At 40.7% G+C, this 27,818-nt stretch overlaps 1 protein-coding gene across 2 annotated transcripts; it reads left to right on the top strand.

The window, feature by feature from the left end:
- lats1 (large tumor suppressor kinase 1) lies at window positions 1–27,710 on the top strand. 2 transcript variants are annotated; one of them, XM_055635082.1, is made up of 8 exons: window positions 1–152; window positions 2,893–3,407; window positions 11,098–11,248; window positions 11,871–13,453; window positions 16,629–17,211; window positions 20,545–20,727; window positions 22,604–22,710; window positions 26,137–27,710. In XM_055635082.1, exons 2-8 carry the CDS (start codon window positions 3,012–3,014, stop codon window positions 26,650–26,652), a joined length of 3,519 nt encoding a protein of 1,172 aa, XP_055491057.1. In that variant the 5' UTR covers window positions 1–152; window positions 2,893–3,011; the 3' UTR covers window positions 26,653–27,710. The 2 variants fall into 2 exon arrangements, with proteins under 2 accessions (XP_055491057.1, XP_055491058.1); XM_055635083.1 differs by having other exon boundaries at window positions 96–239.
- Window positions 27,711–27,818: the final 108 nt, after the last annotated feature.

Below are 27,818 nucleotides of genomic sequence, written 5' to 3' on the forward strand. Positions count from 1 at the left end.
CTGACGGGGGCTCCACAAGGTGGGAGAGCGCCGAGAGCTCGTCCCGTTCCCCGTTCTCGCGAGCGGCCCGTCGGCTGCACAGAGGAGCGAAGCGGCCATTGTGGAGGCAGTCGGTCGGGGTGAGGCCGAGTGGAAGCAGAGCTGCGGCAGAGGTAAAAGGAGGAGTTAGAGCGTATTGCCCGGCTGAGGGGGGAGTGCGTCGCCTGGCCGACCCGACCCGACCCGACCCAGCGCAGGAGGTGTGTGGTGCGATGAGTTAGCAAGAAGAACAGAGGCCAAAATGGCCGAGGGGGCTGGGTGGGTGGATGCGCGATCCCGGGCAGGAAGGGGCGGGAGACCGCGGACGCTGCAGGCCTGCGCCTGCTCGCCAGAGCCCGCTTGTAGGCGAGCCAGTGCTAGTTTGTGAGCCATGTAAAGGGCAGCATCGGCTCCATTGAATTGCCGAGCTGGTGCTGCTGCTGCTGCGCACTTGTCCTGAATCATGGATTATAAAGGGAGGCCACTCGGCCCATTGTCTCAGTGTCGACTCTGAAAGCTTTAAAATCAGTTCCACTCCCTCTTTCCACGTAATGGTCCATTTCGGGTATTTATCCAGTTCACTTTTGATAGCTACCTGCTTCCTCTACCCCTTGAAGCAGTGCGTTCCATATCACAATTGAGTAATTCCATCTCTCCTGCTACTTATTTGCCATTTACCTTAAATTTGTATTCTCTTTATTTAAAATAATCTTGCTGAAACTATTTATCATACTCTTTGATAACCATCTGTAATTATACACACTTCTATTACTTCTCCCCTTCATTTTCTCTTGAGTGTGAACTATCTCAGCTGCCCGACTGAACATGTAACCAACGCTCTATGGTACTGAACCAATTTGGGCTGACTAATGTAATGTTAATCTTAAACCTTTTAAATTTATTTTCCAAATCTTTCCAATAAACATCTCAAGCGAGCATTTGTGTGGACTTTTTCCTCTGTTTCACATTGTCTGTTTAGTAATAAATAGTTTGTAACACAAGCAGCATTGCATTTTCTTAATTTCAATTTCTATTTCTCTCTTTTGACGACCAGTTTGGTGTTAATCCACACCTCGCTAAATGGTATAAATGGGAATTTCAGATTCCTTGCGGTATTTTTTAAAACATTAATTATAATGCAAGACGTAAGGAACTGCAGATGTCGGTTTACAAAAAAAGACAAAGTGCTGGAGTAACGCAAATGGTCAGGCAGCATCTCTGGAGAACATGAATAGGTTATGTTTCAGGTTGGGCTCCTTCAGTCTGAGTATAATGCGTCAAGATCTTGATATTACTGAATGAGAGAAAACATTAAAAAGACCAGCTATGAGAATGAACTTTGTGCCTAGGTAATTTAGCGAGCAATAGGGGAACATATTTTATGTCATTGTGTTTTCATTTGAATTTCCATTATATTCAGAATACTGCTGGAGTGAACCTGATGAAACAAATTTGTTTCCTCATCCAAAGTTGTGTGGATAACACATAAAACAAAGTTTTTCACTGTATTTCAGTATACGTGACTGCTAAACCAATACCCCAAGCCCATTCTTAAGCCTTTATTTACCATTAGTGGAGGACCTGATCAAGTGCTGGACAAAATGTGTGAAAATTAATCATATTACTAATTAATATTTATTCATTGTATCTAGGCCTCCCTGTGAGAACTAACATTCATAATTGCCCTACTTAAAGGACATTCGAACATACAACAGTGCGACACAGGAACACTCATTTTGGCCCACAATACCTATGCGCGCGCCATGATTCTAATTTAAATTGCACATCTGCTTATACATTGTTTATATCCCTCTATTCCCCACCTATTTACATTTGTCCATATGCTTCCCAAATGTTGTCATTGTATCTGCTTCCACCACTTCCCGTGGAAGAGTGCTCAAGCACTAGAATTTGGGAGGTTCTGTTGGAGTAGCCTGGACTGCAACTTAGGTGCACTTAGTAGCTGTGGTATGTACTATCTGCAAAGTGCTAGTGGTGGAGGGGGGGAGTGTTAGGTTAATGGATGTGGTACCGATCAAGTGGGGTGCTTTGTCTTGATAGCATTGATCTTCTTGCGTGATGTTGGAGCTGCACTCAATCACACAGTGGGGAATATTCTATCACACTCCTGATTTGTGGCTTGGAGGTGGTGGAAAGGGTTTGAGGTGTCAGGAATGAATCACTCGTTGGATATGTAGCGGCTAGTCAATCAGATAAGTTTTACGACATTCTGATGAGTTCATGATCACCATCTTATACTAGATCAAGATTCTTAATTCAATAATAATATATAAGGCCCTCCAAGCTGCTTGATGCATTAAATCAGTGTAGAAAATACTTACAGTAGGAACAGAAATAGGCTGTATAAAATCTCAAGCTCATCCAACCTTTATGGCTGTACTTTGACATAAACTCCACGTAACTTCCTATGTCCTACATTCCTTAACATCTTAATGTTTCATCTCCAATTTATAGTCAACAATTCACTTAACATCAATTACCGCAGTAACATTTCTATGATAAAATGCTACAAATAACGAGTTTTCTGGGATCAAACTTTTTTTGCTGGTTCACTGCAGTCAAGTATAGCTCTTGGTTGAATCCCCTTGACCTCTTTCATTTAAATTGATCTTGGAGAGAAGATGCAGGAAGATAGTGTGAAACACAGATAACCTATTGACATATTTCCAGAGGAGGAACTGTGAGAAAAATGTAGAATTTACTGGCATTTAAGAATTATTTATTAATCATAATCGGGAGCTTTTAACTTCCAAATTTACCATTATTAACCCTTTAGCTCAAATAGTTAGTGTATGATAAGGTGAATCTTGTCTTGTTTTCATCATGGTAACAAGTGTTTCTTTTAAATTCCAGATTACTGGTTTTTGTGATAACAGATGAGCAGAACAATACTTGTCACTAATATTCTTGGATATCTAACACACAAATTGGCCTTCTGTAGCCTGCTGAAATTTAAGTTCATGTAAATGTAAATGAGCCAAGACTGCTTGGTTTTATCTGACGAGTTCATGAAGAGGGGGGATAAGCTTGATGGACATAGACAAATGAGACCAAAAACATTCCCAGCCAGCAACTTTTCTGGGAGTAGCCGGCAGATGTTGCAGGAAATCCGGGAGAGTCTCAGACATTTGCATAAACCATCAGGAGATGTTGGAAGTACTGATCAAAATATGATGAAATTGAGCACGGAAGATTCACGACAACAAGGACGGAATGCTCTTAAATTTGTGACGCACCAAAAAGCCTTGCAAGAGATCCGAAATTCTTTGCTGCCATTTTCAAATGAGTACAGTTCATCAGTTCGTGGATCTGCCGATGTAAACAAGCAGATGTTGCAGGATTTGGTGACTGCAGCAGGATTTGATGAGGTGAGAGATATTTAAATGAAACGTGGATTTAGTCCTCTGATGCTTTGCAAACTGCATTACTATTATATATGGAAGCATTTTCTATTTTAAGCTGATATTATTTGGACAACTTGATGGAAAATAGTAATCTTATTATTAACATACAAATTGTTAATGTCATGCATTATTAACATACAAATTGAAAAGATTTTGTTGCAGATAATCAATAATGAATCTTGCTGCTGGATTTCACCACTTGTTTTTAAGATAACATCTTGACTTTGTTGCCCTGTTGTAAAGGATTGGCTGGATTTGCAATTATTATTTATTATTATTAACTTGTTGAAAGCATTAACAACGCAGTGGTGCTCATTTCCGACAGGCAATTAGGACAGCAACAATTTAAAACCGTTCAATCTCATTTCCATATTTAATAAATTATTTTTTAGATGTTTTTAAAAAATCGCATTTTGTTTTACTCTTCTGCTTTTTAACATTCTCACTAAATTCAGTCTTTCCTTTTTTTTTAAAGACCTTTCTTTACCTGATTTGACTTTAATTCACTCTCCTCCATCAGCGGTGTATAGTCTTACTCTTCACTAGATTCCTAAATGCCCCATTGCCTGTTATTAACTCTCATTTTCAGCATGTTAAGCTGCAAAAAAATTCTGATTATTTGAAGGAACTATTTAGACAAAATGGGCAAATGTCTTTTCAAGCAAAATTTGACCATCATAATAGATTTAGTTTTACTATTGTCACGTGTATCGAGATACAGTGAAAAAGCTTTTTTACTGCCATCCAATCAAATCTGATCTTCTTTTTGCGTATGGCGTGCACAGCCTAAAGTTGTAGGTCAACTTGTTCTATTTCACCTTGTTTGTGCACGTCGGGTTGATTGCATTAGTCAAAACAGGGTGGACCTCGTGAAGGTTGCAATCCGATAATACTATGCATAAATAAATCAAGTCAACCTCAAGTACAGTAAGTAGAGCAAAGGGGGAGATACAGAGTGCAGAATATAGTTCTCAGCTTTGTAGCACATCACTTCCATTGGTAAAAGTCCAATGTTCACAATGGGGTAGAAGTGAATTGGATAGCACCCTAACTTATAGTAGGACCATTCTGATGCCTGATAACAGAGGGGAAGAAGCTGAGCAAGCGTTGTCTGCGGAAGGCGCTCAGCATCGCCAAGGACTGCTCTCACCCCAACCATGGACTGTTTACCATCCGGGAGGCGCTACAGGTCTCTCCGTTGCCGAACCAGCAGGTCGAGGAACAGCTTCTTCCCGGCGGCTGTCACTCTACTCAACAACATACCTCGGTGACTGCCAATCACCACCCCCCCCCCCGGACACTTATTATTATTTATTCAAATCATTTGCTATGTCGCTCTTCCAGGGAGATGCTAAATGCATTTCGTTGTCTCTGTACTGTACACTGACAATGACAATTAAAATTGAATCTGAATCTGAATCCTGAGTCTGGTGGTGTGCGCTTTCAAGATTCTGCCCAACGGGAGCGGGAGAAGAAGGAATGAGGAGTCCTATTTACGATTTATAAATGCAGAGTTTAGGATGCATAATCTGACGATGCATTAGCATTAAGTAAACATCATTAATTGGCAATGGTATTTCTGGAAATAATTGAACTCTTATAGAAACCGTTCCGTGCCAGTCATGTTTCTGTTGATGTCAGATTTAAAGAAGTTGTATACGTTTTCCTATCTTAATTCCTATCTCAAGGGTCTGTTGGAATTCGAAGAAGTATTAAACAAAGTAAACTGAGTAAGCTTACTATGCTAGGCTCTTAAATAATTTTCTCACATGGCCCTTCTTGACAAAGTGAAAATGCCTTAATCCTGATTCAATTTTCTTGAATATTGTTTCGAGTTCTGGGCCAGCACTGTGGAAATAATTTGGAGAGTATGTGAAAGAAATTTACTAAAATTATTTCTGGTTTAAAGAGCTTTGCCTATATGTATAGACTGGAGAAGCTGAGGCTATTCTCTTTAGAACAGGAATTTCAAAGATAAATAAATGTATTTAAAATTTTGAAGGGTGCATACAGATGCCGTTGTCATTGAAAGAACCAAGGAACATAGAATTAAAGTAATTGTCAAAAAAGGACAGAAAATATGTTTTTTGCAACAGGCAATTGAACTGTAGCATTAGGAAATGAGCTGATAATTATTTGAGAGAAATAAGTGGTAACGTTTTAGGAAGAGGGCAAAGGAGTGCAACTAGTAGACTGCCAGCTGGTATAGGCCCAACTGGCCATATGGTTTCCTTCCTAACTGTTGGCATTCAGTGACATGTTTTCTGTTTACATGGGTGATTTAATGGTGCGGCTTGGTGAAATCCAGGTCTTAGAAAAGTAAAGTAAAAGTAGACTTTGCAATACTGCTTTTATGAGGAGTTTGCAATGATACTTGTGCAAATTAAATTGACATGCATCCAGAGGCCTATGAAGGACTGCAGTCTCCAGGTGCAAAATAAGGATATTTAAGGAGTATCGTTGGGTGCGTGTTTGGAAACTGGTAAACACTGCATAACACAAAATATAAATTGTGCAATTTGAAATGAAGAGAATGTCTATCATGAGCTGATAAATTTGTTAGTTCATATTTTACACTGGCATCAGCCAATCATCCCTGTCCCGCCTGCAATTGGTACAAAACGCCGCAGCGAGACGGGCACCCGAAAAAGGGACCATACCACCCCGATTCTGGCCTCTCTCCACTGGCTCCCTGTGCGGTTCTGAATCAATTTCAAGCTCCTTCTTTATATATACAAAGCCCTTAACGAGCTTGCTCCCACCTACATCAAAAATCTGCTTACCCACCATACCACCTCCAGGTCCCTCAGATTGGCCGACTTGGGGTTACTGACCATCCCGCGGTCTAGGCATAAGCTCAGGGGTGACCGCGCTTTTGCGGTTGCAGCTCCTAGACTATGGAACAGCATCCCTCTTCCCATCAGAACTGCCCCCTCCATCAACTCTTTTAAGTCTAGACTTAAAACTTATTTCTACTCTCAAACCTTTCTTGTGGTCCTCTGAGGGAGCGCTGTATGTATGTATCTATGTATGTATTGTTGATCTATGAACCACTGTTTGTAGCATGTTAGTACCTGCACCAATGTAAAGCACTTTGGTCAACGAGAGTTGTTTTTAAATGTGCTATAGAAATAAAATTGACCTGACTTGATGTTTATTATCTAATGTTGCAGTAGATTTTTGAATCACTTCCTAAACAGCCTGAGTGTTGACTCTGCTGGAGAGTTCAGAGGAATCTTTAAAAGTACCCTTTGTGATCGTTGAGCTAGACAACATTGTTAGTTCAAAAATGATAAAACTTAATAGAACATGGCTACCAATTACTTTCAAGTACAGGGATAGCATTCATCTTTGAGCTTTTTATACCATTCAGTTAGAAGGAAACCTGTATCTTTATCCCTTTTACCTGGATTTAATGCTATTGCTGTTTCAGTCTTGAAAATTTATTTTTCCGTTGGAAGAATGCTTCCAGTTTCATAGAAACATAGAAACTAGGTGCAGGAGTAGGCCATTCGGCCCTTCGAGCCTGCACCGCCATTCAATATGATCATGGCTGATCATCCAACTCAGTATCCTGTACCTGCCTTCTCTCCATACTCCCTTTAGCCACAAGGGCCACATCTAACTCCCTCTTAAATATAGCCAATGAACTGGCCTCAACTACCTTCTGTGGCAGAGAGTTCCAGAGATTCACCACTCTCTGTGTGAAATTTTTTTTCCTCATCGCGGTCCTAAAGGATTTCCCCTTTATCCTTAAACTGTGACCCCTTGTCCTGGACTTCCCCAACATCGGGAACAATCTTCCTGCATCTAGCCTGTCCAACCACTTAAGAATTTTGTAAGTTTCTATAATATCCCCCCTCAATCTTCTAAATTCCAGCGAGTACAAGCCGAGTCTATCCAGTCTTTCTTCATATGAAAGTCCTGACATCCCAGGAATCAGTCTGGTGAACTGTGGCAAGAATGTCTTTCCTCACATTTGGAGACCTAAATGGCCTAATTCTTAAGGTTGTGCACATTTTCAGAATCCTCTTCATTTTTTCTTCATTAACTTTTATCATTTTCCCATCTGCAAAATTTGTAAGATTTTTTTTCATTTCTTTTTCCAGTGTTTCTTTAATTTCTGAATAAACCAAGGACTTTGGCTGCAACACATTTTTTTTAGGATTATGTCTAATCTGTATCCTCAAGTTTCCATGTAATCATTTATTTCATTTCCCAGGCTATTTTTCCTTTCCTATCTTATTGATATAGTTATTTCCAGCATGTAATTTTTTCCCCAAATATTTTTTCTTTAATAATTGTCACTTTAAATACTTAATATTCATCCCCAGCAAAGATATTTTTGTATAGATATCCCAGAAACTACTCCCCTTTCCCCTCAACCACTCCTGTAATAGCAGCGCACTTTCGCTACTTTATGGGTACTGAAGGTTTTATGAATTATTTTGATTTCTTTATAATTATAATGACAGTCACTAGCATTTCTCATCTCTGCACAAAGAAACACTTACTCTATCTCGACTATCAAAAACCTACATGCTAACTTGAAAGAACTCTACCAGCCAGCCTCAGCTTTCTTTTTTCAATTCTTTGTATTTATGGCTCCAATCTTATGGATCATTGTTGTGCTTTCTCCAGTGGCTCTATGTCCTAGTTCCACTAATGGTGCAGAACCAAATTTCTGCAGAAACCAAATTTTGTTTGAACTTCATTTGAGATTCAAATGACAATAAACGGTATTGATTTGTATTGTAGAGAGTTTCACACTGAAAGAGTGACCTAATCAATAATTTATTGCTTGGCAGTAGAACTGTTTGTTTTTGATTTAAAAGGTCCTAACTTTGAAAGTAGCTCCCCTTTTTGATAATCTGCATTGACATTCCTAAGCGGTGACAGAATTGGGAAGTTGGAATGTCCTATATTTTTAAAAATCATCTTCCAGAAATGTTTTCATATTTCCACAAATAATGGTTGCCACACAACCCTCAGATTCCTTGGTGGAAAATAAGTGGTTCAGAAATTTGTTTCTGGGTTTCTCACCTGGCCAAATAGGCTGGATTGAGCAACCCAAGTTGGTCAAAGTGACAGTTGCAATGTTCAGAACCAAAGCAAGTGAGACTCAGTTCTGGGATGAGAAAATATTTACATTTGAAAAAGATTATCTGGAAAGTTTTTAAAGTTGCAAGAGACCTGTGAATGATGCAAAATTCAGCATAGACTATGTACAGGTGCACAACCTTTTATCCGAAAGCCTTGGGACCAGACACTTGTCGGATTTCGGACATTTTCGGATTTCAGAATGGAAGATTTTTAGCGTAGATTAGGTAGGTAGCGCGGGCGGCTTGAAAAGTCTGGAGCAGCTGCCTCCTCCCCGGAGACCGGGAGAATCATTGCATAAATGTTAGTCAGTTAGTTTGGAGGGATTTTATGTGGTGGTGGTGGTGTAGGGGTGAAGGGGGAAACTTTAATTCTTAGTCCCCTACCTACCTGGTCGGCGACTCCCAACCTCGCGGAGCTGGGGGCTCCGTCCGGCCGCGGGCGGCGCCGGTTGGAGCTCCGACCCCAGCAACTCTACCCCTGGCTGCGAGGCGCTCCAAATCCAGCGCGGCCCGCGGCCGGACGTCCCAGCTCCGAGAATGTCGGGAGTCGGCGGCGTCGCGAGCAATGCCTTACCGGGTCGCCGTGCGGCAAGCTCCGGAGCGCTGTGGCCGCCTTCTTCCAACATTCGCGGAGCGTCGCTGGATTTGGAGCCGCGGAGCTCGGGGCTCCGTCCAGCCGCGGGCAGCGCCGGTTGGAGCTCCGACCCCGGCAACTACCCCTGGCTGCGCGGCTTCAAATCCAGCGACGCTCCGCGATGTTGTGTGTCGGCGGCCTCAGCGCTCCGGAGCTTGCCGCACGGCGACCCGGTAAGGCATTGCTCGCGACGCCGCCGACTCCCGACATTCGCGGAGCTGGGACGTCCGGCCGCGGGCCGCGCTGGATTTGGAGCGCCTCGCAGCCAGGGGTAGAGTTGCCGGGGTCGGAGCTACAACCGGCGCCGCCCGCAGCCAGACCGGCCACAGCGCTGCGGAGCTTACTGCACAGCGACCCGGTAAGGCATTGACCGCTCCCCGCCTCTCCGACCAGGTAGGGGACTAAGAATTAAAGTTTACCCCCTTCACCCCCCTTCACATAAAAGCCCTCCAAACTAACTGACTAACATTTAAGCAATGATTTACAGATGTTTAAGCGTCTCCCGGTCTCCAGGGAGGAGGCAGCCGCTACAGTAGTACAGACCTGGGTTGACCGTGGGTCATTTTGGGTCAAGTTTGGCGCCAAACGCGAGCTTTGGTGCGCAGACGACATCTGGAAAAAATGGCCGGTTTTCGGAGCTTTTCGGTTTCTGGAACACCGGATAAAAGGTTGTGCACCTGTATAGTCAAAACCAGAGCTGCAGTAATGAAAAAAAAACCACCTAAATTTACATAAGATTGCATGATCTTTAGAATGTATCAAAACACTTTCAGCACCCAATAAGATCTTGGGCATTATGTGGACAGAAATGTAAGGAATCAAATTAAATTCTGAACTGCATTGCCAAATTGGTGGCATATACAGTTGTTCCTCGATTTGCAAAAATGATGTGTTCCTGGAAAACATGTCATCAAGAGAGTATATATTATTTTATCAGCGTATTTCAATGGGCAGATAATAGTATGCTACATAGTATAGCAAAAAAAAAGTAAATCAGAACACACACCCCTAAATATGCTATTGCAAAAGAATTGTAAATGAATCATTCATAATTTGCAGTTAGACCAGTATCGCACAACTGAGTTTATCAGATTTAGTTCAGTAGGCTGTTCAGGTTACAACTTGCATTTGTGTGTCCACTTCTGGTCACTGAAGCAGAAGAGTGAGATTTGAGAGCTAGAAACAATGCAGAGAAGGGCAGTGAAGTTTATCTATATTCCAACAATTGGTTATGTGAAAAAGAAACTTCAGCTTATATGAAGTATCTTTGTATATAGCTCATTTATTTGCATAGCATACTGAATGGAATACAGAGGATTAATCTTGAGCAATATTTCAAAGGCAAGTGGATCCAGATATAAACTGGTAAAAGTTCCAGGCTGAACACGAGAAGCAATTTTTAAACCGTGATATTACTTGGAATGCTGTCAGGATAAGGAAGTGGCAAAAACATAAGCCACCAATGGTATTTTTGATTTTTATGAATGAGTAGGTTGGGTGCTCTTTTAATTTCAAAGCAAAGATGATATATGTAACCTTAATAAAGCTAGATAGGCATTGTAATTGTGTGTGATCTTCTGATAGTTTCACTTATAATGCACAAATAATATTATTTTGTAGCAAATGTGGTCATGTTGCTTTGAAGATACGGTGAGTGTTCCAATATATAATAAAGGATGGGAAGGCAAATTCCACTTGCATATAAATTAAAACAAAATGATGCCTTGAGTGAGACCCTGTTGAATGTGACAGTCACTTTTGTGTGCACATACTTATTATTTTATCCGTGGAGCCTGCTGCTAAATGTGTTAAATGTTAAAATAACTGATGTGAAAAATTGTTATTTTATGATTGTAGAAAATATGATGCTGCTTAAGATGAAGTATGTTTTTTAGTATCTGCATTTGATCCTTTGTAGGACATGGTAGTGCGAGCTCTCAAGCAGACCAACAGTCGTAGTATAGAGGCTGCTATTGAATACATCAGTAAGATGAGTTACCAGGATACCAGGCGAGAGCAGATGGTCGCTGCAGCTGCAAGACCAGTGAATGCAAGCATGAAGGCATCAGGTATGCATCGCTGAAGTCTTAGATGACCCCTAAGTGCTAAGATATCATTCAAGTCTCTTTCTATTGTTCACAGTCTGGGCTGTTGTTCTGTTGCAGCAACATAATCCATTTATATGCGTCTAGTTTTGGGTTATTTTAAGTGGTTGCTCTGATTAGGGCTTGTTAAAATTTCATTTCTGTTGTAGGGATATTTAATGCATTCCTGTTTTATTTAATCTCGCAGGCTATTGTAGGAATGGTGTGTTTGTTTGGCTACAGATGTACGGATCACTGCGGCTTTGAGCGAATTGTCAGCTGTAGTTTAGCATCAGTGCTACATAGTGTGCACAACAGCTAGTTATTTTTTAATCATTTAATATATTTGTGATATTCCTGTGCTTCAACTGCACATATACTACATGAACATCAAATTATCAGAGACCAGGAAAACGTATTATGAAGAGCAATTAATCTAGTTTAAAGAATGTTACCAGTATTCAGCTACTGAATCTGCTGGAACAGTCAAAGATATTTTCTGTCTTTTAAGTTAAATTGAGAAATAATAACAATTATTGCTATATCTAAATTACTGAAAGTACTTTACTTTTCTATTGTTTTATGTTTCCATCATATTTCCTAACAGGATCCAATGCGGTTCAGCAAACAGTAAATAGGAGACCAAGTTGGAAGGGTTCAAAAGAATCGTTGGTTGCACAGCGGCATGGTCCATCATTGATGGAGGGCATGGGATATCGTGCAGAAAGCCCTATCTCTCAGTTAGAAATGGGTCGGCCACTGTCTTCAAGTTCTGGAATGACTGCGTATACCCAGAGTCATCCTGGGAATGGACAGGGGTCTTTGGGAGCAGTGAACTCTCAGAGAGTGAATCCCCCACCACTTCCAGTGAGAAGTATAACTCCACCTCCACCTCCCCCTAGAGGGCAGACTCCTCCCCCACGTGGCACCACTCCCCCCCCAGCCTCATGGGAGGGGAGCCAGCAACCAAAACGGTTCTCTGGAAACATGGAGTACATGATCACGCGAATATCCCCAGTGCCGCAAGGAGCCTGGCAGGATGGATTCCCACCCTCCAACCATGGTGCTGCCTCTATGATGAATCCACCACCCCAAGGCCAGCGAGGAATAAGTCCCATTCCACTTGGTAGACAACCTATAATTATGCAAAACACCACCTCTACTAAATACAATTACACTACAGGCAGAACGGGACATCAGAATGGATCTGCACAGGCAGATGGACCCATGGGTGGACACTTTGTGCCTCATCAAAATGTGATGGGTGGGAATCCAGTGAGCCGTCAGCCACCTCCTTACCCTCACTCTCAGGCTAGTCGGCAAAGCCCAAGTGCCTTACAAATGCAAGCAGGAGGTGCTGCTGCTTCCACCTACAGCAGTAACTTGAATGGGAACGTTTCGCAGTCTGTCATGGTGCCAAACAGAAACAGCCAGAACCTGGATCTTTATAACATCAGCGTGGCTGGGATGGCATCTTCTTGGCCACAGCCTCCTCCAACTCAGCCCCAGTCTGTGGCTTGCACTCCAGAGGCGACTAACTGGCATCCTCCCCAAAATATGAATGCACCTGTAAGATCCAATTCTTTCAATAATCACCTTTTATCCAGCCGACAGGCTCATTCCAACTCACAACAATCTGCTACCACTGTTACTGCCATTACGCCTGCACCCATTTTGCAGCCTGTGAAAAGCACTCGAGTACAGAAACCTGAACTGCAGACTGCACTTGCCCCCACTCACCCTCCCTGGATGCAGCAGGCTGCTCCTGTTCCCGAGGGTTCTAGTTTGGGTGAAGCTCCAAGTTATCAGCCTCCACCTCCACCATATCCAAAGCACTTGCTTCAGCAGAATCAGCCTGCACCACCTTATGATTCCATAGCTAAAGTCAGCAATGAGCAGACAGCAAAACCTTCCACTTTATTTTCGCATAGTTTAGAAGAGGATGAGCCTGAGAAGGTAATTGAATATGGGGAACGGCTTGATGCTACGGAGAAAGAAAAGAAACAGATTACAACGTCGCCTGTCCCTGTGCGGAAAAACAAAAAGGATGAGGAGCGTAGAGAGTCACAAATTCAGCTCTACTCCTCGCAGGCATTCAAATTCTTTATGGAACAACATGTGGAAAATGTGCTCAAGTCTCATCAGCAAAGGTTGCATCGCAAAAAACAACTCGAGAACGAAATGTCGAGGGTAAGCAATGTACTCTTTCTGATGTCAGCATAAAACTTATTTCATTTGTAGCCAATGTCCTGGTAGGACATTGATTTGTAGCCAATCTCCTGGCAACCACCAGGGTCAATGGTGAAGCAGCTGTGTTGCTTACTCATTCATGTTATTTTTTTTCCAGCTTTAGTAAAGCATTGACCCAATCGCAAGCATTGACCGATAAAAGCTAATTAGTCCCAGGTCTGAGAAACTAGTAAGAGACTAAAATGTTTATACATATAAGTTCCACAGCAGAGATCTGAGGAGAGAATTCTAGCTGTCACCTTCTGATGGGTGGATAAATTGATTTGGTCTATGGTGGATCTAAACATTCCCAGATACTGCATGAAGAAGAACAGCGGAGTTTATTCGTAGTGTTCTGATATGAAATTATAACTGTTTATCTGATTGCTATTTAATTATTGCTTGTGGAACCCGATTATAACATTTTCTACAACAGTGACTGCAAATTTATTTTGTGGCTGTAAAATGCTTTGGAATATATCCTGATGTTTTGTAAAATGCTTTGTAAAAGTAGTTCATTCTTTTTATCATTTTATTTTACACAAAGGTGCAAGGGAGATAAACTTGCCAGAGTACATGTTTTTCTTTTTGGAGTACATGGCACACAAGGAAGGATATCTGTAACTATAAATCCATTCCTGTCTTCCTTTAATGGATTTGAATGTGGAATGTTAAACATTTCCCACTTCTGTGTTGAAACAATGGGGCTAACCGGAAACGTTGTTTTTGCAGGAACTGGATCTCTGCATTCACTGTCACAGTTATTCACGACCATGTGTCAGTTGTCGGGCTAGTAAACTGGAGATCTAGATTCGCACCTCAGTGATACAAATTCAGGTTACACCATGGCTGCAGGGATATTTAAATTGCGTTCATTAAATGACCTGAAATTATTTTTTTTTAAATCAAGCTTTAGCAACATGATCCTGAAACTACAAAACTATTGTAAAACAAATAACCTGGTTAATTAATATCCCTCAAAGAGAAAATGTGCTTCTCCAGCCTTTATCTGACTCCAGACTGTAAACAATGTACTTGACATTTGTTTGTCCTCTGAAAGCTATTGTTGTATTAAAACTACTATATTGGACCATAATCCAAACAAACCTGAATTGATCACCCTGCATCTTGGTGATCAATTGGTCCTGGATTTATTGCTCCATGCAAAGCTCAAAAATACATCAGCTGGTTTGACCCACCAGAGTTGTTGGCACAGTGACATATAGGGGGGCAGGACTGACCCTGGTAGTCTTCAAAATTGACATCAGATTTCATGTAGTGTCAAAGAAGAGACCCGTTTCCTCCATCTCATGAACCAGTACTCCTCCAGGTTGAATGATGGTTGTGAGAAACACTGAGACTAGTAAGGATGTAAGTGGGAGAGAGATTTTGGTGCCCATTACAATGTCTCATGTCAGAGATTAGATAGTGCTTTGTTCTATCCATCTCTCCCCCACCTTCTCTGCAACTTAAAATTAAGTTGTTTTCTCTCTTCTCCAGTTTTGACAAAGGGTCTTCAACTGAAAGCATTAGCTTTTTCTCTTTCCACAGTTGCTGTCTGGCCTGCTGGTGTTTTCCAAGATTATGTGTGGGGCTATAGGAAAACAACTTAAGCCTATATCCACTTTGCTTCTAAGATCAGAATGTATTTGCTTTCACAAGAAAATAACCATTAATTTAGTGAAAGGAATTCAGGCAAATTATCTGGGAAGTAATGAATACTCAACAGTGCTACTCTGTTATGCACAGACTGAAAAAAATGGTGGAAGTAAGTTCCTTAGTAACTTAACAAGGATATAAAAAGACAAACCTGCAAGGCGAGGGCACAAAAAGCTGGAGTAACTCAGTGGGCCAGGCAGCATCTCTGGAGAGAAGGAATGGGTGACGTTTCAGGTCGAGACCCTTCTTCAGACTGATGAATTAACTGAGGAGCCAAGAGCAATGGACATTTTTTTTCCCAGGAAGTGTCAGCATAAACACGACCCCTCAAATTACAAAATCTTGTGCTGTGAGATTCATTGCTGTTAGCCTGAGCCTGAGTAGCAGGAATAAATCATCTAGCTCTTTGTGCCTGCTCCACCATTCAATAAGACCAGGTCTGATCTTTTAGTGCTAATTTCTTGAAGCATCTTGATATCCCTCGATTCCCTTAATATCTAAGAATTTATGAAACTCTGTCTTGATTACTCAATTATTCAGCTTCCATAACCCTCTGGGATAGAAAGTTACAAGAGGTAATTTGCGTACGCTCATCTTATTCCTGAATGGTTGTCACCTTATTTTAGTGATTCCTGGTTCTAGACACCTTCGTCACAGGAAACATTCTGCATCTACCCTTTCAAATCTCATAAGAATATATGCTTCCTAGATGTACTATTTCTGTAAATGCATATTGTTACTGGGTTCTCTGATCTTATCCCATGTTCTATGAAGTTTATTTTATTGGGTGGAGGATGTTGATTGACTATTTGGTATTTCCTGACAAATCAAACGAAAATAATTGCAAAAAAACTTTCTCTGACCATACAGTTAATAGTCCCATCTCTGGTTTATGCTCTAAAAGAGAACTTCTCAAGAAACTTAATCGTTAAGAAGTGTAGTTACATCATTGTAGGAATTGCATTAGTTCATGTATAAACAGAAAGCTCCCCCATATAGCAGTGGGATTGTGATGTGTTACGGGAAAGTTCCTGTAGATTAACATATGGACAAAAGCATTTATAGTAAACCGTAAAAATAAGGACAAAATTAATGTTAAATTATGAATGAAATACATACATACACACTTTGTGTTACCACCCACTCCCAATCTTACTTGACAAAGACTATTCTCAGTCGTGGCTTGATGTGTATAACATAGCACATTGTTAATCAGGAGATATTTATTATTGGTTGTATGGCTAGAAACACTCAGACCCTACAGAAGATCTCAGACCTGGAAAATTAACTTTTGTTTCTCATTCCACAAATGCTGAGTATTTACACCATTTCTGTTTTCATTTCAGATCTGCATTTTTCTTGTTACATTTTCATTTAATATTACTTTTCTGTCCTAATTATTCTCTGCAATCAGTGATTGCAACCAAAAGGTTTTGTTGTAAAAAAAGATGTCTGCCTTTGCTTTATTCAATTATAGGTTGGATTGTCAAAAGATGCCCAAGACCAGATGCGCAAGATGTTGTGCCAGAAAGAGTCTAATTATATTCGCTTAAAAAGGGCGAAGATGGATAAGTCCATGTTTGTAAAGATCAAGACCTTAGGGATAGGTGCGTTTGGAGAAGTCTGTCTAGCTCGGAAAGTAGATACCAATGCGTTGTATGCCATGAAGACGCTGAGGAAGAAAGATGTGTTGCTGCGAAATCAAGTTGCTCATGTGAAAGCTGAGCGGGACATCTTGGCAGAAGCTGATAATGAGTGGGTGGTTCGACTCTATTATTCATTCCAGGATCGAGACAACCTTTACTTTGTGATGGACTACATTCCAGGAGGAGACATGATGAGCCTCCTTATAAGAATGGGCATTTTCCCAGAACCTTTAGCACAATTCTACATTGCTGAACTGACCTGTGCTGTGGAAAGTGTCCACAAAATGGGCTTCATTCACAGGGACATTAAGCCAGATAACATCCTGATTGATCGAGATGGCCACATAAAACTGACTGACTTTGGGCTGTGCACAGGTTTCCGATGGACCCATGATTCCAAATATTACCAAAGCGGTAAGTGATATTTATTTACATGTGTTTAGGAAATTCTGCTGCAATTAGGAAAAGATAATCACTGATCTATTCAATCTGATTATAACTTGAAAAAACATTACAGTTGGAAATGTGTTAATCTAGATGACAAGTTACAGAATCTCTACCTCTTCATCACCAACAGTAGGCATCATAATGGAATTTTGCATAGTAGTAGAAAAAGGTCAAACCCAAGTCCTCAGGAGAGATTCTTAATTTTGCCTGATTGAGTCATCTTTACGTGGAGGAACCAAGAATAATAGTAATCAATCAATGACTTTCCCTTACCCCATTGTAATTAACTGGCTGCATACCCAGGTACAGTGAGATTAATGAATCCAGCAGTAATGGCCCAGTATGTGATAATTATGGGTGACACCCAGGAATATTCAAATAATGTCCAATACTTTGATGGTGACACTTATTCCAAAACTTACACTGTAATGATTCCCAGCATTTTTAGAATATACACAGAGGAGTTTATAATTTCTTATTAATAACCCCATTTGGCTATGAAAAATCAACAAATGTACAGAAAATGTTCTATTTGTAACATACGTACTTCTCCCCTTTTTTTGTCTTTATCGTGTACCTCCACTTTCAAGCTTATCTCCAATCTTCCTCCCTGTCCTTTACTCTGTCATTTATCATCCTCCACTTAGGCCACAGCTGAAATCTTGCATGTTGTTTTGGTTGCCATAGAGTGGAAAGGACATGATTGCACTGTAGAGTGTAGAGCAGATTTACTAGAATAATGCCTGGGGTGGAATGCTTTAAGTTATGAAGAGAGACTGGATTGGCTAGGTTTGTTTTACTTGGAGTAGATGAGGCTGAGGGGGACCTGATGAAGATGTGCAAATTTATGTGAGGTACAGACAAAAGTTGTTAAGTCTAAGTAGCTCTTTTGTGACCAGCAGGTCTGGGGGTAATTTCACAATTCTCTCTTCATTTCCTGCTCTGCTGCTCATCTTGTCTCCTCTACTGCTGCGAGGTAGTGCAGAGATTGGGGAATGAGACTGGTGAAGTGTATAACCTTTGGGTGCTAGGCACAGTAGTTATGTTAGGCAACGTTTCGGGCCGAAACCCTTCTTCAGAACGTTGCATATTTCCTTTGCTCCATAGATGCTGCTGCACCCGCTGAGTTTCTCCAGCATTTTTGTGTACCTTTGATTTTCCAGCATCTGCAGTTCCTTCTTAAACACAGTTATGTTGTTAAATTGCAATATTCTCCGTGTTTAGTACTTAAGTCTATATGATCCCAAAATGAGACGTTTACGAAAAAAAGGAACTGTGCACAAACTGTTCTGTTTAACTACTTCATGCTGAATTTATGCAGAACATGAAGCTCCTCCCACCTGATTCACATTAATCAAAGTAACCTAATCCTCGCCTTTGTCTCTTTAGCTACCCTCTAAATATTTATAAGTAACTGTCTCAACTGCTATCCTTCATCCCTCCTCAATCCTTGTCTCTTCCCTTAACCAACTATCTTCCCTCTCCACTCAGTCATGGTGCAGGGTCTCGACCCAAAACGTGGCTGGTTCCTTTTCCCCGAACTGTTCCTTCAGCAGTTTGTTTTTTGCATTAGATTCCGGAATCTGCAATTTTGTATGAAATAGTGTAACATACTTTTTAATATGAAAACTTTTGTAGAGTACTTTATCTTCTGACCCATCCTCGAGCAGTGCTTCATTATGGTGATCAAATGTTCCACAATTATCCAAAAGACTGCATGTATCATGGTGTTATTGTCTTGGTGTTTGAAGACCGGTGACGAGAGCATGCTTCATCTTGGTGTCAACTTTATCTTTTCAACAGTGTTGGCCTGTTAGGTTTCTTTTAAATAGTTCTTACAGGGGAAACATGTGATTTTATTATGATAGTCATATACCAGATAATCAACCTCATTTTTATTCATAAACATTTAAGAATTAGACCAATAGGCTTCCAAAAAGGATTTTATAAGTAGGTCAGAACTGGGCAGCATCAAATCTATCAATGTGTTGAACATCAAGGTATGGTGATTGACTAATGTTACAATGCAAATCGGTTACGACATGTGGAATTTTTGGCGAACAATATATAGGTGTATCAGTTCTGGCGTAAACACACGGGTCGCTGCCAGTGGGGGGGGGGGTGGTCTGAATAAAGCACCATGCCTGTGCTTTGCATATCTGTTGGGACTGAATGGATCACTGAGTTTGGATTGAACCGGAAAAGAATGAGTGGAGAGAATATAGAATGAGTCACGTGACTTGACATTGATCACTTGTCATAAGCTGTGGCTCCTCTGACTATGATGTAAAAGCAGACTGAAGTCCTGAAAGTTAGTTTCTTTTTTACAAATTTGTCTCTAGAGCTGCTATGAGTCACTTCATTCTGATAGCAGTAAATCATGTTCTTGCTGTCAAAAGTTCGAACAACCACGAGTACAATCCAGGTGCCCATCATAAAAATTAGTTTATATATGAATCAACTGTTCCATCTTTAATTAGCTATAGTAAAATGCGTTGTACTGCAGTGGGAGCATTCACAGAAAATGCAATATTTTCGAAAGCTTAGAATTTGCTATCAGGTATGGTGTAACAGTTGCATGGGCACAATAGCATTCATACTTGCCTGCCAACTGGTTATAGGAACATTCCTAAGCTGTAGTTAGGGACCACTGACCTTTTTTTTCCATTTGATTCTTGTCCTTTGGACATGGGACACAGATCAACATATTGCACCATCTTATTCTTTGGTAAAATTAACCAGACAAGACAAGCCTCTCTTTCTGCATCTCCAGACACCAGTTGATGTCCTCCAGCAAACTGTAGGTTTCTCTGGAAAAGCTTTCACTTGCAATTTCTTTAAAGAAATGCAAGAAATTGCAGTAGCTCAACTTCATCACTACCTTTGATGTGCTTATCCCAGCACATTTTCTGTTTCAATCTAGGAATTATTGTTACGACCTGAAACGTTGTCGTTGACCATTTGCCTCCATCCATGTTACCTCTCGCTGAGTTCCTCCTAATTTGTTTTTTTGCTTATAGATGATAGTGTGATCACTTTCAATTTGAAAGAAAATCTCTGTTTCCAGATCAAGGATGAGTGTTTAGCAATCATGTTAGAGTCATGCAGCATGGAAACAGGCCCTTCGGATGGGTTTTCTTTCAGGTGTTCCCACTAGCTGTATGATTGAATGTCATAGATCATCATATATCTCTGAAATAGTGGAGTCAAAAGGGGGGTAATTTAGTGCTAGAATATATTGGTTCTCTTGTGCATTGCTATCCTTGTCTGACTTTTAATGGGTTTCCTTAATATACCCAGGTGACCATCCTCGGCAGGACAGTATGGATTTCAGTAATGAATGGGGTGATCCCAAGAGCTGTAAGTGTGCAGAGAGACTAAAGCCACTGGAGCGAAGAGCAGCTCGGCAACATCAGCGTTGCTTGGCACATTCCCTGGTGGGCACACCAAATTACATTGCACCAGAAGTATTGCTCCGTACAGGTAAAGTTAATAAGTTCTCTTTAAGTAAGCTTTATTGCATTCCGAGAGTAAGAATTTTATTTTCCTCATTATAGTAACCCCTTTACTCTCCACTGCTGAATTGTCATGACACGATATGCATCCTACCCTGCTCTGTGCTATCACCCATCATTACTATAATTGGCTCAAAATTTACCACTGAATTGATTTTTTAAAAAGATTCATCGTTGTCTGCTAACCTCTGTAACTATCTCAACATCTACAAATCCCTGAGGTCTTTGAGCTCTCTAATTCTAGCCTCTTGTGCAGCATCATCTTTCATTGTTTCACTATTGGTTGCTTGTAACTGCCTGAGCCCTAACCTGCAGAATCTGCCTCTAAACTCTTACGATTTTGGCCGCTCAATCACATCACAACAATTGTTATGTGGCTTTGAGATTTTTGTTTAGGTGGATGGCATCCCATGTAAATGTATGTTGTGATATTGATAATTGAATAAAAATAAGATGTTATCAGTCTCTTAGCTTCCCAAGGTATCTCCATTATCCCTGCCAGTTTTGGTTTTTGCAGTGATATTACAGGTGAAGCTTGTACTGTTTTTCCAAGACTAGGATTTGTGGCAAGGCTCATATTACTTTGAATTGGTTCCTTTCAGTTTTTGTTTGTTTCAGTAGACAATAGGTGCAGGAGTAGGCCATTCGAACCAGCACCGCCATACAATGTGATCATGGCTGATCATCCCCAATCAGTACCCCATTCCTGCCTTCTCCCCATATCCCCTGAATCCACTATCTTTAAGAGCCCTATCTAGCTCGCTCTTGAATACTAGGGCTTTCATACAACCAGGCGCTACAGGTCTCTATTGCCGAACCAGCAGGTAGGAACAGCTTGGGTCTGTCACTGAATCAACAACCTGTTTCTGCCAATTTATTCATTTATTCTCCATTTCCCGCTCCCCTAAATGCCCCTCCCCCAATGACAATTAAAATTGAATCTGATCCTGAATCATACAAAGGCCCTTGTATTCCCTTTAGTAGCATTGGGTCTTATGAATATCAAATGTTTCTGTTTTCTTCATGTCTCCATTCCCCCCACCCCCGTTGCATTTCCTTAACTGGCAAAATCTATGGAAGTAAATTAGATTATATCTGCATCTTGTGCAAATGAAATAATGGACTGAATATTTTAAATCCAAAATGAAAGGTTGTTCATGTTTTCAATCATAGTTTATTTAGAATGGCCAACAAAATCTCTAAACAGTATAAACTAGGAATTAAGCCAAAGGAGTTCAGAATCAAGTGTTATAAATTTAAAATTGTAACTAATCTTTTAAGATGTGATTGTCAAAGATATTTTTAACCTCAAAAACAAAACCAGATTTTATGGGTCGGTAATGGAACTCTCATAAGGATAGGAGCAGAATTAGGTCATTCGGCCAATCAAGTCTACTCAGCCATTGAATCATGTCTGATCTATCTCTCCCTCCGAACACCATTCTCCTGTTTTCTCCCCTAAACCCCTGACACCTATACTAATCAAGAATCCATCTATCTCTGCCTTAAAAATATCCATTGACGGCTTCCACAACCTTTTGTGGCAAAGAATTCTACAGATTCACCACCCCCTGACTAAACAAATTCCTCATCTCCTTCCTAACGAAAGGTCCTCTGAGGCAATTACCTCTGGCCCTACTCTCCCACTGGTAGAAATATTCTCTACATCCACTCTATCCAAGCTTTTCATTATTTGGTATGTTTCAATGAGGTTCTCCCCTCATCCTTCTAAACTCCAGTGAGTACAGGCCCAGTGCCTCCAAACGCTCAGCATATGTTAAGAATAATAAATCTTGGTAACCGTTAATATTTAATTTGTAATTATATTAATTTATGTCTTGTAGGTTACACCCAGTTGTGTGATTGGTGGAGTGTAGGTGTCATTCTTTATGAAATGTTGGTGGGGCAGCCTCCTTTTTTAGCACAAACTCCATTGGAAACCCAGATTAAGGTAATTAATTTATTGTTCATCACATTGTGCTTCTATCTCTACATAAGCTACAAAATGGTTATCTGTTCTAGAGTAAATATCAAAAATGTGCAGGTGCTGGAATGAGAGCGCATTCAATGGATTTCTAAGCTATTTTAAAATTGCCATGATCTAAGTGAATGGTTGTATAGGCTGAACAGTGTTGAGTAGCAGGGGACCAGGGGTCAAATGAGATGGAGGAACTGAGTGAAATCCAAGTTAGACTGGAATTGGTGTTAGGTAAATTAAATGGATTAAAGGCCAATAAATCCCCAGGGCCAGATAGGCTGCATCCCAGAGTACTTAAGGAAGTAGCCCCAGAAATAGTGGATGCATTATCATTAGTGATAATTTTTCAAAACTCTTTAGGTTCTGGAGTAGTTCCTGACGATTGGAGGGTAGCTAATGTAACCCCACTTTTTAAAAAGGGATGGAGAGAGAAAACGGGGAATTACAGACCAGTTAGTCTAACATCGGTAGTGGGGAAACTGCTAGTCAGTTATTAAAGATGGGAATACAGCACATTTGGAAAGTGGTGAAATCATTGGACAAAGTCAGCATGGATTTATAAAAGGTAAATCATGTCTGACGAATCTTATAGAATTTTTCGAGGATGTAACTAGTAGAGTGGATCAGGGAGAGCCAGTGGATGTGCTATATCTGGACTTTCAGAAGGCTTTCGACAAGGTCCCACATAAGAGATTAGTATACAAACTTAAAGCACACGGTATTGGGGGGTTCAGTATTGATGTGGATAGAGAACTGGCTGGCAGACAGGAAGCAAAGAGTAGGAGTAAACGGGTCCTTTTCAGAATGGCAGGCAGTGACTAGTGGGATACCGCAAGGCTCGGTGCTGGGACCCCAGCTATTTACAATATATATTAATGATTTGGACGAGGGAATTGAATGCAACATCTCCAAGTTTGCGGATGACATGAAACTGGGGGGCAGTGTTAGCTGTGAGGAGGATGCAAGATGACTTGGATAGGTTGGGTGAGTGGGCAAATGCATGGCAGGTGCAGTATAATGTGGATAAATGTGAGGTTATCCACTTTGGTGGCAAAAATAGGAAAGTAGATAATTATCTGAATGGTGGCCGATTAGGAAAAGGGGAGATGCAACGAGACATGGGTGTCATGGTACACCAGTCATTGAAAGTAGGCATGCAGGTGCAGCAGGCAGTGTAGAAAACGAATGGTATGTTAGCATTCTTAGCAAAAGGATTTGAATATAGGAGCAGGGAGCTTCTACTGCAGTTGTACAGGGTCTTGGTGAGACCACACCTCGAGTATTGCGTACAGTTTTGGTCTCCTAATCTGAGGAAAGACATTCTTGCCATAGAGGGAGTATAGAGAAGATTCACCAGACTGATTCCTGGGATGTCAAGACTTTCATATGATAGACTCGGCTTGTACTCGCTAGAATTTAGAAGATTGAGGGGGTCCTTATAGAAACGTACAAAATTCTTAAGGGGTTGGACAGGCTAGATGCAGAAAGATTGTTCCCGATGTTGGGGAAGTCCAGAAGAAGGGGCCACAGTTTAAGGATAAGGGGGAAGTCTTTTAGGACCGAGATGAGAAAAAATATTTTCAGAGCGGTGAATCTCTGGAATTTACTGCCACAAAATATTTCAAATGTCATTAGAAACGGGAATAGTCCCCGAGGATTGGCGTACTGCGCATGTTGTTCCATTGTTTAAAAAGGGTTCTAAGAGTAAACCTAGCAATTATAGACATGTTAGTTTGACTTCAGTGGTGGGCAAATTAATAGAAAAGATACTTAGAGATAATATATATAAGCATCTGGATAAACCGGGTCTGATTAGGAACAGTCAACATGGATTTGTGCCTGGAAGGTCATGTTTGACTAATCTTCTTGAATTTTGTGAAGAGGTTACTAGGGAAATTGACAAGGGTAAAGCAGTGGATGTTGTCTATATGGACTTTAGTAAGGCCTTTGACAGGGTTCCTCATGGAAGGTTGGTTAAGAAGGTTCAACTGTTGGGTATAAATGCAGGAGTAGCAAAATGGATTCAACAGTGGCTGAATGGGAGACGCCAGAGGGTAATGGTGGATGGCTGTTTGTCGGGTTGGAGGCAGGTGACTAGTGGGGTGCCTCAGGGATCTGTGTTGGGTCCTTTGTTGTTTGTCATGTACTTCAATGATCTGGATGAAGGTGTGGTAAATTGGATTAGTAAGTATGCAGATGATACCAAGATAGGGGGTGTTGTGGATAATGAAGAGGATTTCCAAAGTCTACAGAGTGATTTAGGCCATTTGGAAGAATGGGCTGAAAGATGGCAGATGGAGTTTAATGCTGATAAATGTGAGGTGCTACACCTTGGCAGGACAAATCAAAATAGGACGTACATGGTAAATGGTAGGAAATTGAAGAATGCATTTGAACAGAGGGATCTGGGAATAACTGTGCATAGTTCCTTGAAGGTGGAATCTCATATAGATAGGGTGGTAAAGAAAGCTTTTGGTATGCTAGCCTTTATAAATCAGAGCATTGAGTATAGAAGCTGGGATGCAATGTTAAAATTGTACAAGGCATTGGTGAGACCAAATCTGGAGTATGGTGTACAATTTTGGTCGCCCAATTATAGGAAGGATGTCAACAAAATAGAGAGTACAGAGGAGATTTACTAGAATGTTGCCTGGGTTTCAACAACTGAGTTACAGAGAAAGGTTGAATAAGTTAGGTCTTTATTCTCTGGTGCGCAGAAGGTTAAGGGGGGACCTGATAGAGGTCTTTAAAATGATGAGAGGGTTAGACAGAGTTGATGTGGACAAGCTTTTCCCTTTGAGAATAGGGAAGATTCAAACAAGAGGACATGCCTTCAGAATTAAGGGACAGACGTTTAGGGGTAACATGAGGGGGAACTTCTTTACTCAAGAGAGTGGTAGCGGTGTGGAATGAGCTTCCAGTGGAAGTGGTGGAGGCAGGTTCGTTGGTATCATTTAAAAATAAATTGGATAGGCATATGGATGAGAAGGGAATGGAGGGTTATGGTATGAGCGCAGGCAGGTGGGACTAAGTGAAAATAATTATTCGGCACGGACTTGTAGGGCCGAGATGGCCTGTTTCCGTGCTGTAATTGTTATATGGTTAAAAGGTAGTTGAGGCCAGTTCATTGCTATATTTAAAAGGGAGTTAGATGTGGCCCTTGTGGCTAAAGGGATCAGGGGGTATGGAGAGAAGGCAGGTACGGGATACTGAGTTGGATGATCAGCCATGATCGTATTGAATGGCGGTGCAGGCTCGAAGAGCCGAATGGCCTACTCCTGCACCTATTTTCTATGTTTCTATGAATATCTTTGTCCATTAGTGAAATGTATTTAAATGCAGGTTAATTTTTTTGGAATGTTAGTCTTATGGTTTTTATTATTGTCTATTGTCACAAAGGTCATAAATTGGCAGACAACACTTCACATCCCACCCCAGGCTAAACTTAGCCCCGAGGCATCTGATCTCATTATTAAGCTCTGTCGAGGCCCTGAAGACAGGCTTGGATTGAACGGCACAGATGAAATAAAAGCCCATCCGTTTTTTAGGCAAATCAATTTCTCCAATGACATCCGGCATCAGTTAGCTCCGTACATTCCAAAGATAACTCACCCAACAGATACGTCCAATTTTGATCCTGTGGATCCTGACAAATTGTGGAGTGAAGATAATGATGGAGAAAATGTTAATGACACGCTCAATGGCTGGTATCAGAATGGAAAGCATCCAGAACATGCCTTCTACGAATTTACATTCCGGAGATTTTTTGATGATAATGGCTACCCTTACAGCTATCCTAAACCATTGCAGTGTGATTATCATAGTCTGGAAACAAATGGGGATCAGACAGAAAATAACAAAGAAAATGCTGCATCAGGAAAGCGGAGCCAGAATCGAGAACTGGTCTATGTATGAATGGAAATCTTTTTTTTTTTAAGGGAAAATCCCTTGATTGTTTAATTCCCAGGGATGGATTTTAGCTTTTACTTGATGCTTACATGTTTTGGTTCTCATGAACTTACAGAAAAATATATTTTGTAAGTATTAATTTATTTTAAATGTTGTAATTTGAATCCTTCATGTGAATAAATAGAACATTGACTTTAGTACGTAACACTAGAGTTAAAAATCAATTGGATCAGGTGATCAATATCATATCAGTAATATGGGTCTTGTGCGTGACATCATTCTTCAGTGCACTGTCTTTATCATTATTAGTGCTCCTTTTTAGGAAAGGTGCCTTACGTTCTTTATTAAAAGATTTTAGGATCCACTACTTTCCCACGGCTCTGCTCTCACTACAAAATTTTGCTTGAAAAGAGTAGTTAGACTAATAGCATGGAAATTGCTACATGTTATGTTTCCAACAGTGAGGCTCTATACTGAGAACGGGAAAAGATGCACCAAGGTACACAACTAAACCTGTGACCCATGTTTCTCTCCAGTCTAGACATCTGACACACTGATACTAGATTTTGGACTTTTAACACTATAAAAGTACAATCTGTGCTCACACTGTGGCTGCAGATGGCTGTAATATTATACAATCTATTCTGTTCTCACAGGGGGTGTAGGGTAGACCTTTTATACATAGTGCCCTATCTGGTACCACACTGCGAAAGGGGAGTTGACTGTACCATTGTGGGTCCCATGTTTCTATCTAGTGAAGTGGCCCTATCAGTGATGGATGCATGCTAAATGGCCATGTCTGAAGCCTAGGAAATGGTCTTTAACAGTGTGCCTTAAAACTTCCTGCTTGGCTTTGACCAAATATGAAGAAATCATTTTGGTGTAATTTACATGAAAATCTTTTAGAAGCATATAGTCTACAGGTTATTAGCTTTCTATTTTTTTTCCTAATTTATGCATTGAATTATTTATAAATTATACTTGTTGTATAAACATTTAATTTGTCAGTACTTTCATTGTCTCATTTTATTTCCAATGACATTAAATCTAAGTTCATTTTCAAACTTGATTATTGGCTGTTTTGTCTTTTAATAATCTAGACCCAAATTAACTAGTGCTTTCATTGTTATTTTATGGCAAATACCATTCAGTTTGACATTGTCACTGAATCA

Source organism: Leucoraja erinacea, chromosome 5, assembly GCF_028641065.1.
Source record: "Leucoraja erinacea ecotype New England chromosome 5, Leri_hhj_1, whole genome shotgun sequence".
Taxonomy (NCBI): Eukaryota; Metazoa; Chordata; class Chondrichthyes; order Rajiformes; family Rajidae; genus Leucoraja; species Leucoraja erinaceus.

Bases quoted from the DNA above. Each gene is read 5' to 3' on its own strand.
- lats1 (XM_055635082.1), top strand. From the start codon at position 3,012: ATGAGCCAAGACTGCTTGGTTTTATCTGACGAGTTCATGAAGAGGGGG. The intron at 3,408-11,097 runs GTGAGAGATATT...GATCCTTTGTAG, and splicing joins CTGCAGCAGGATTTGATGAG to GACATGGTAGTGCGAGCTCT. The intron at 11,249-11,870 runs GTATGCATCGCT...ATTTCCTAACAG, and splicing joins TGCAAGCATGAAGGCATCAG to GATCCAATGCGGTTCAGCAA.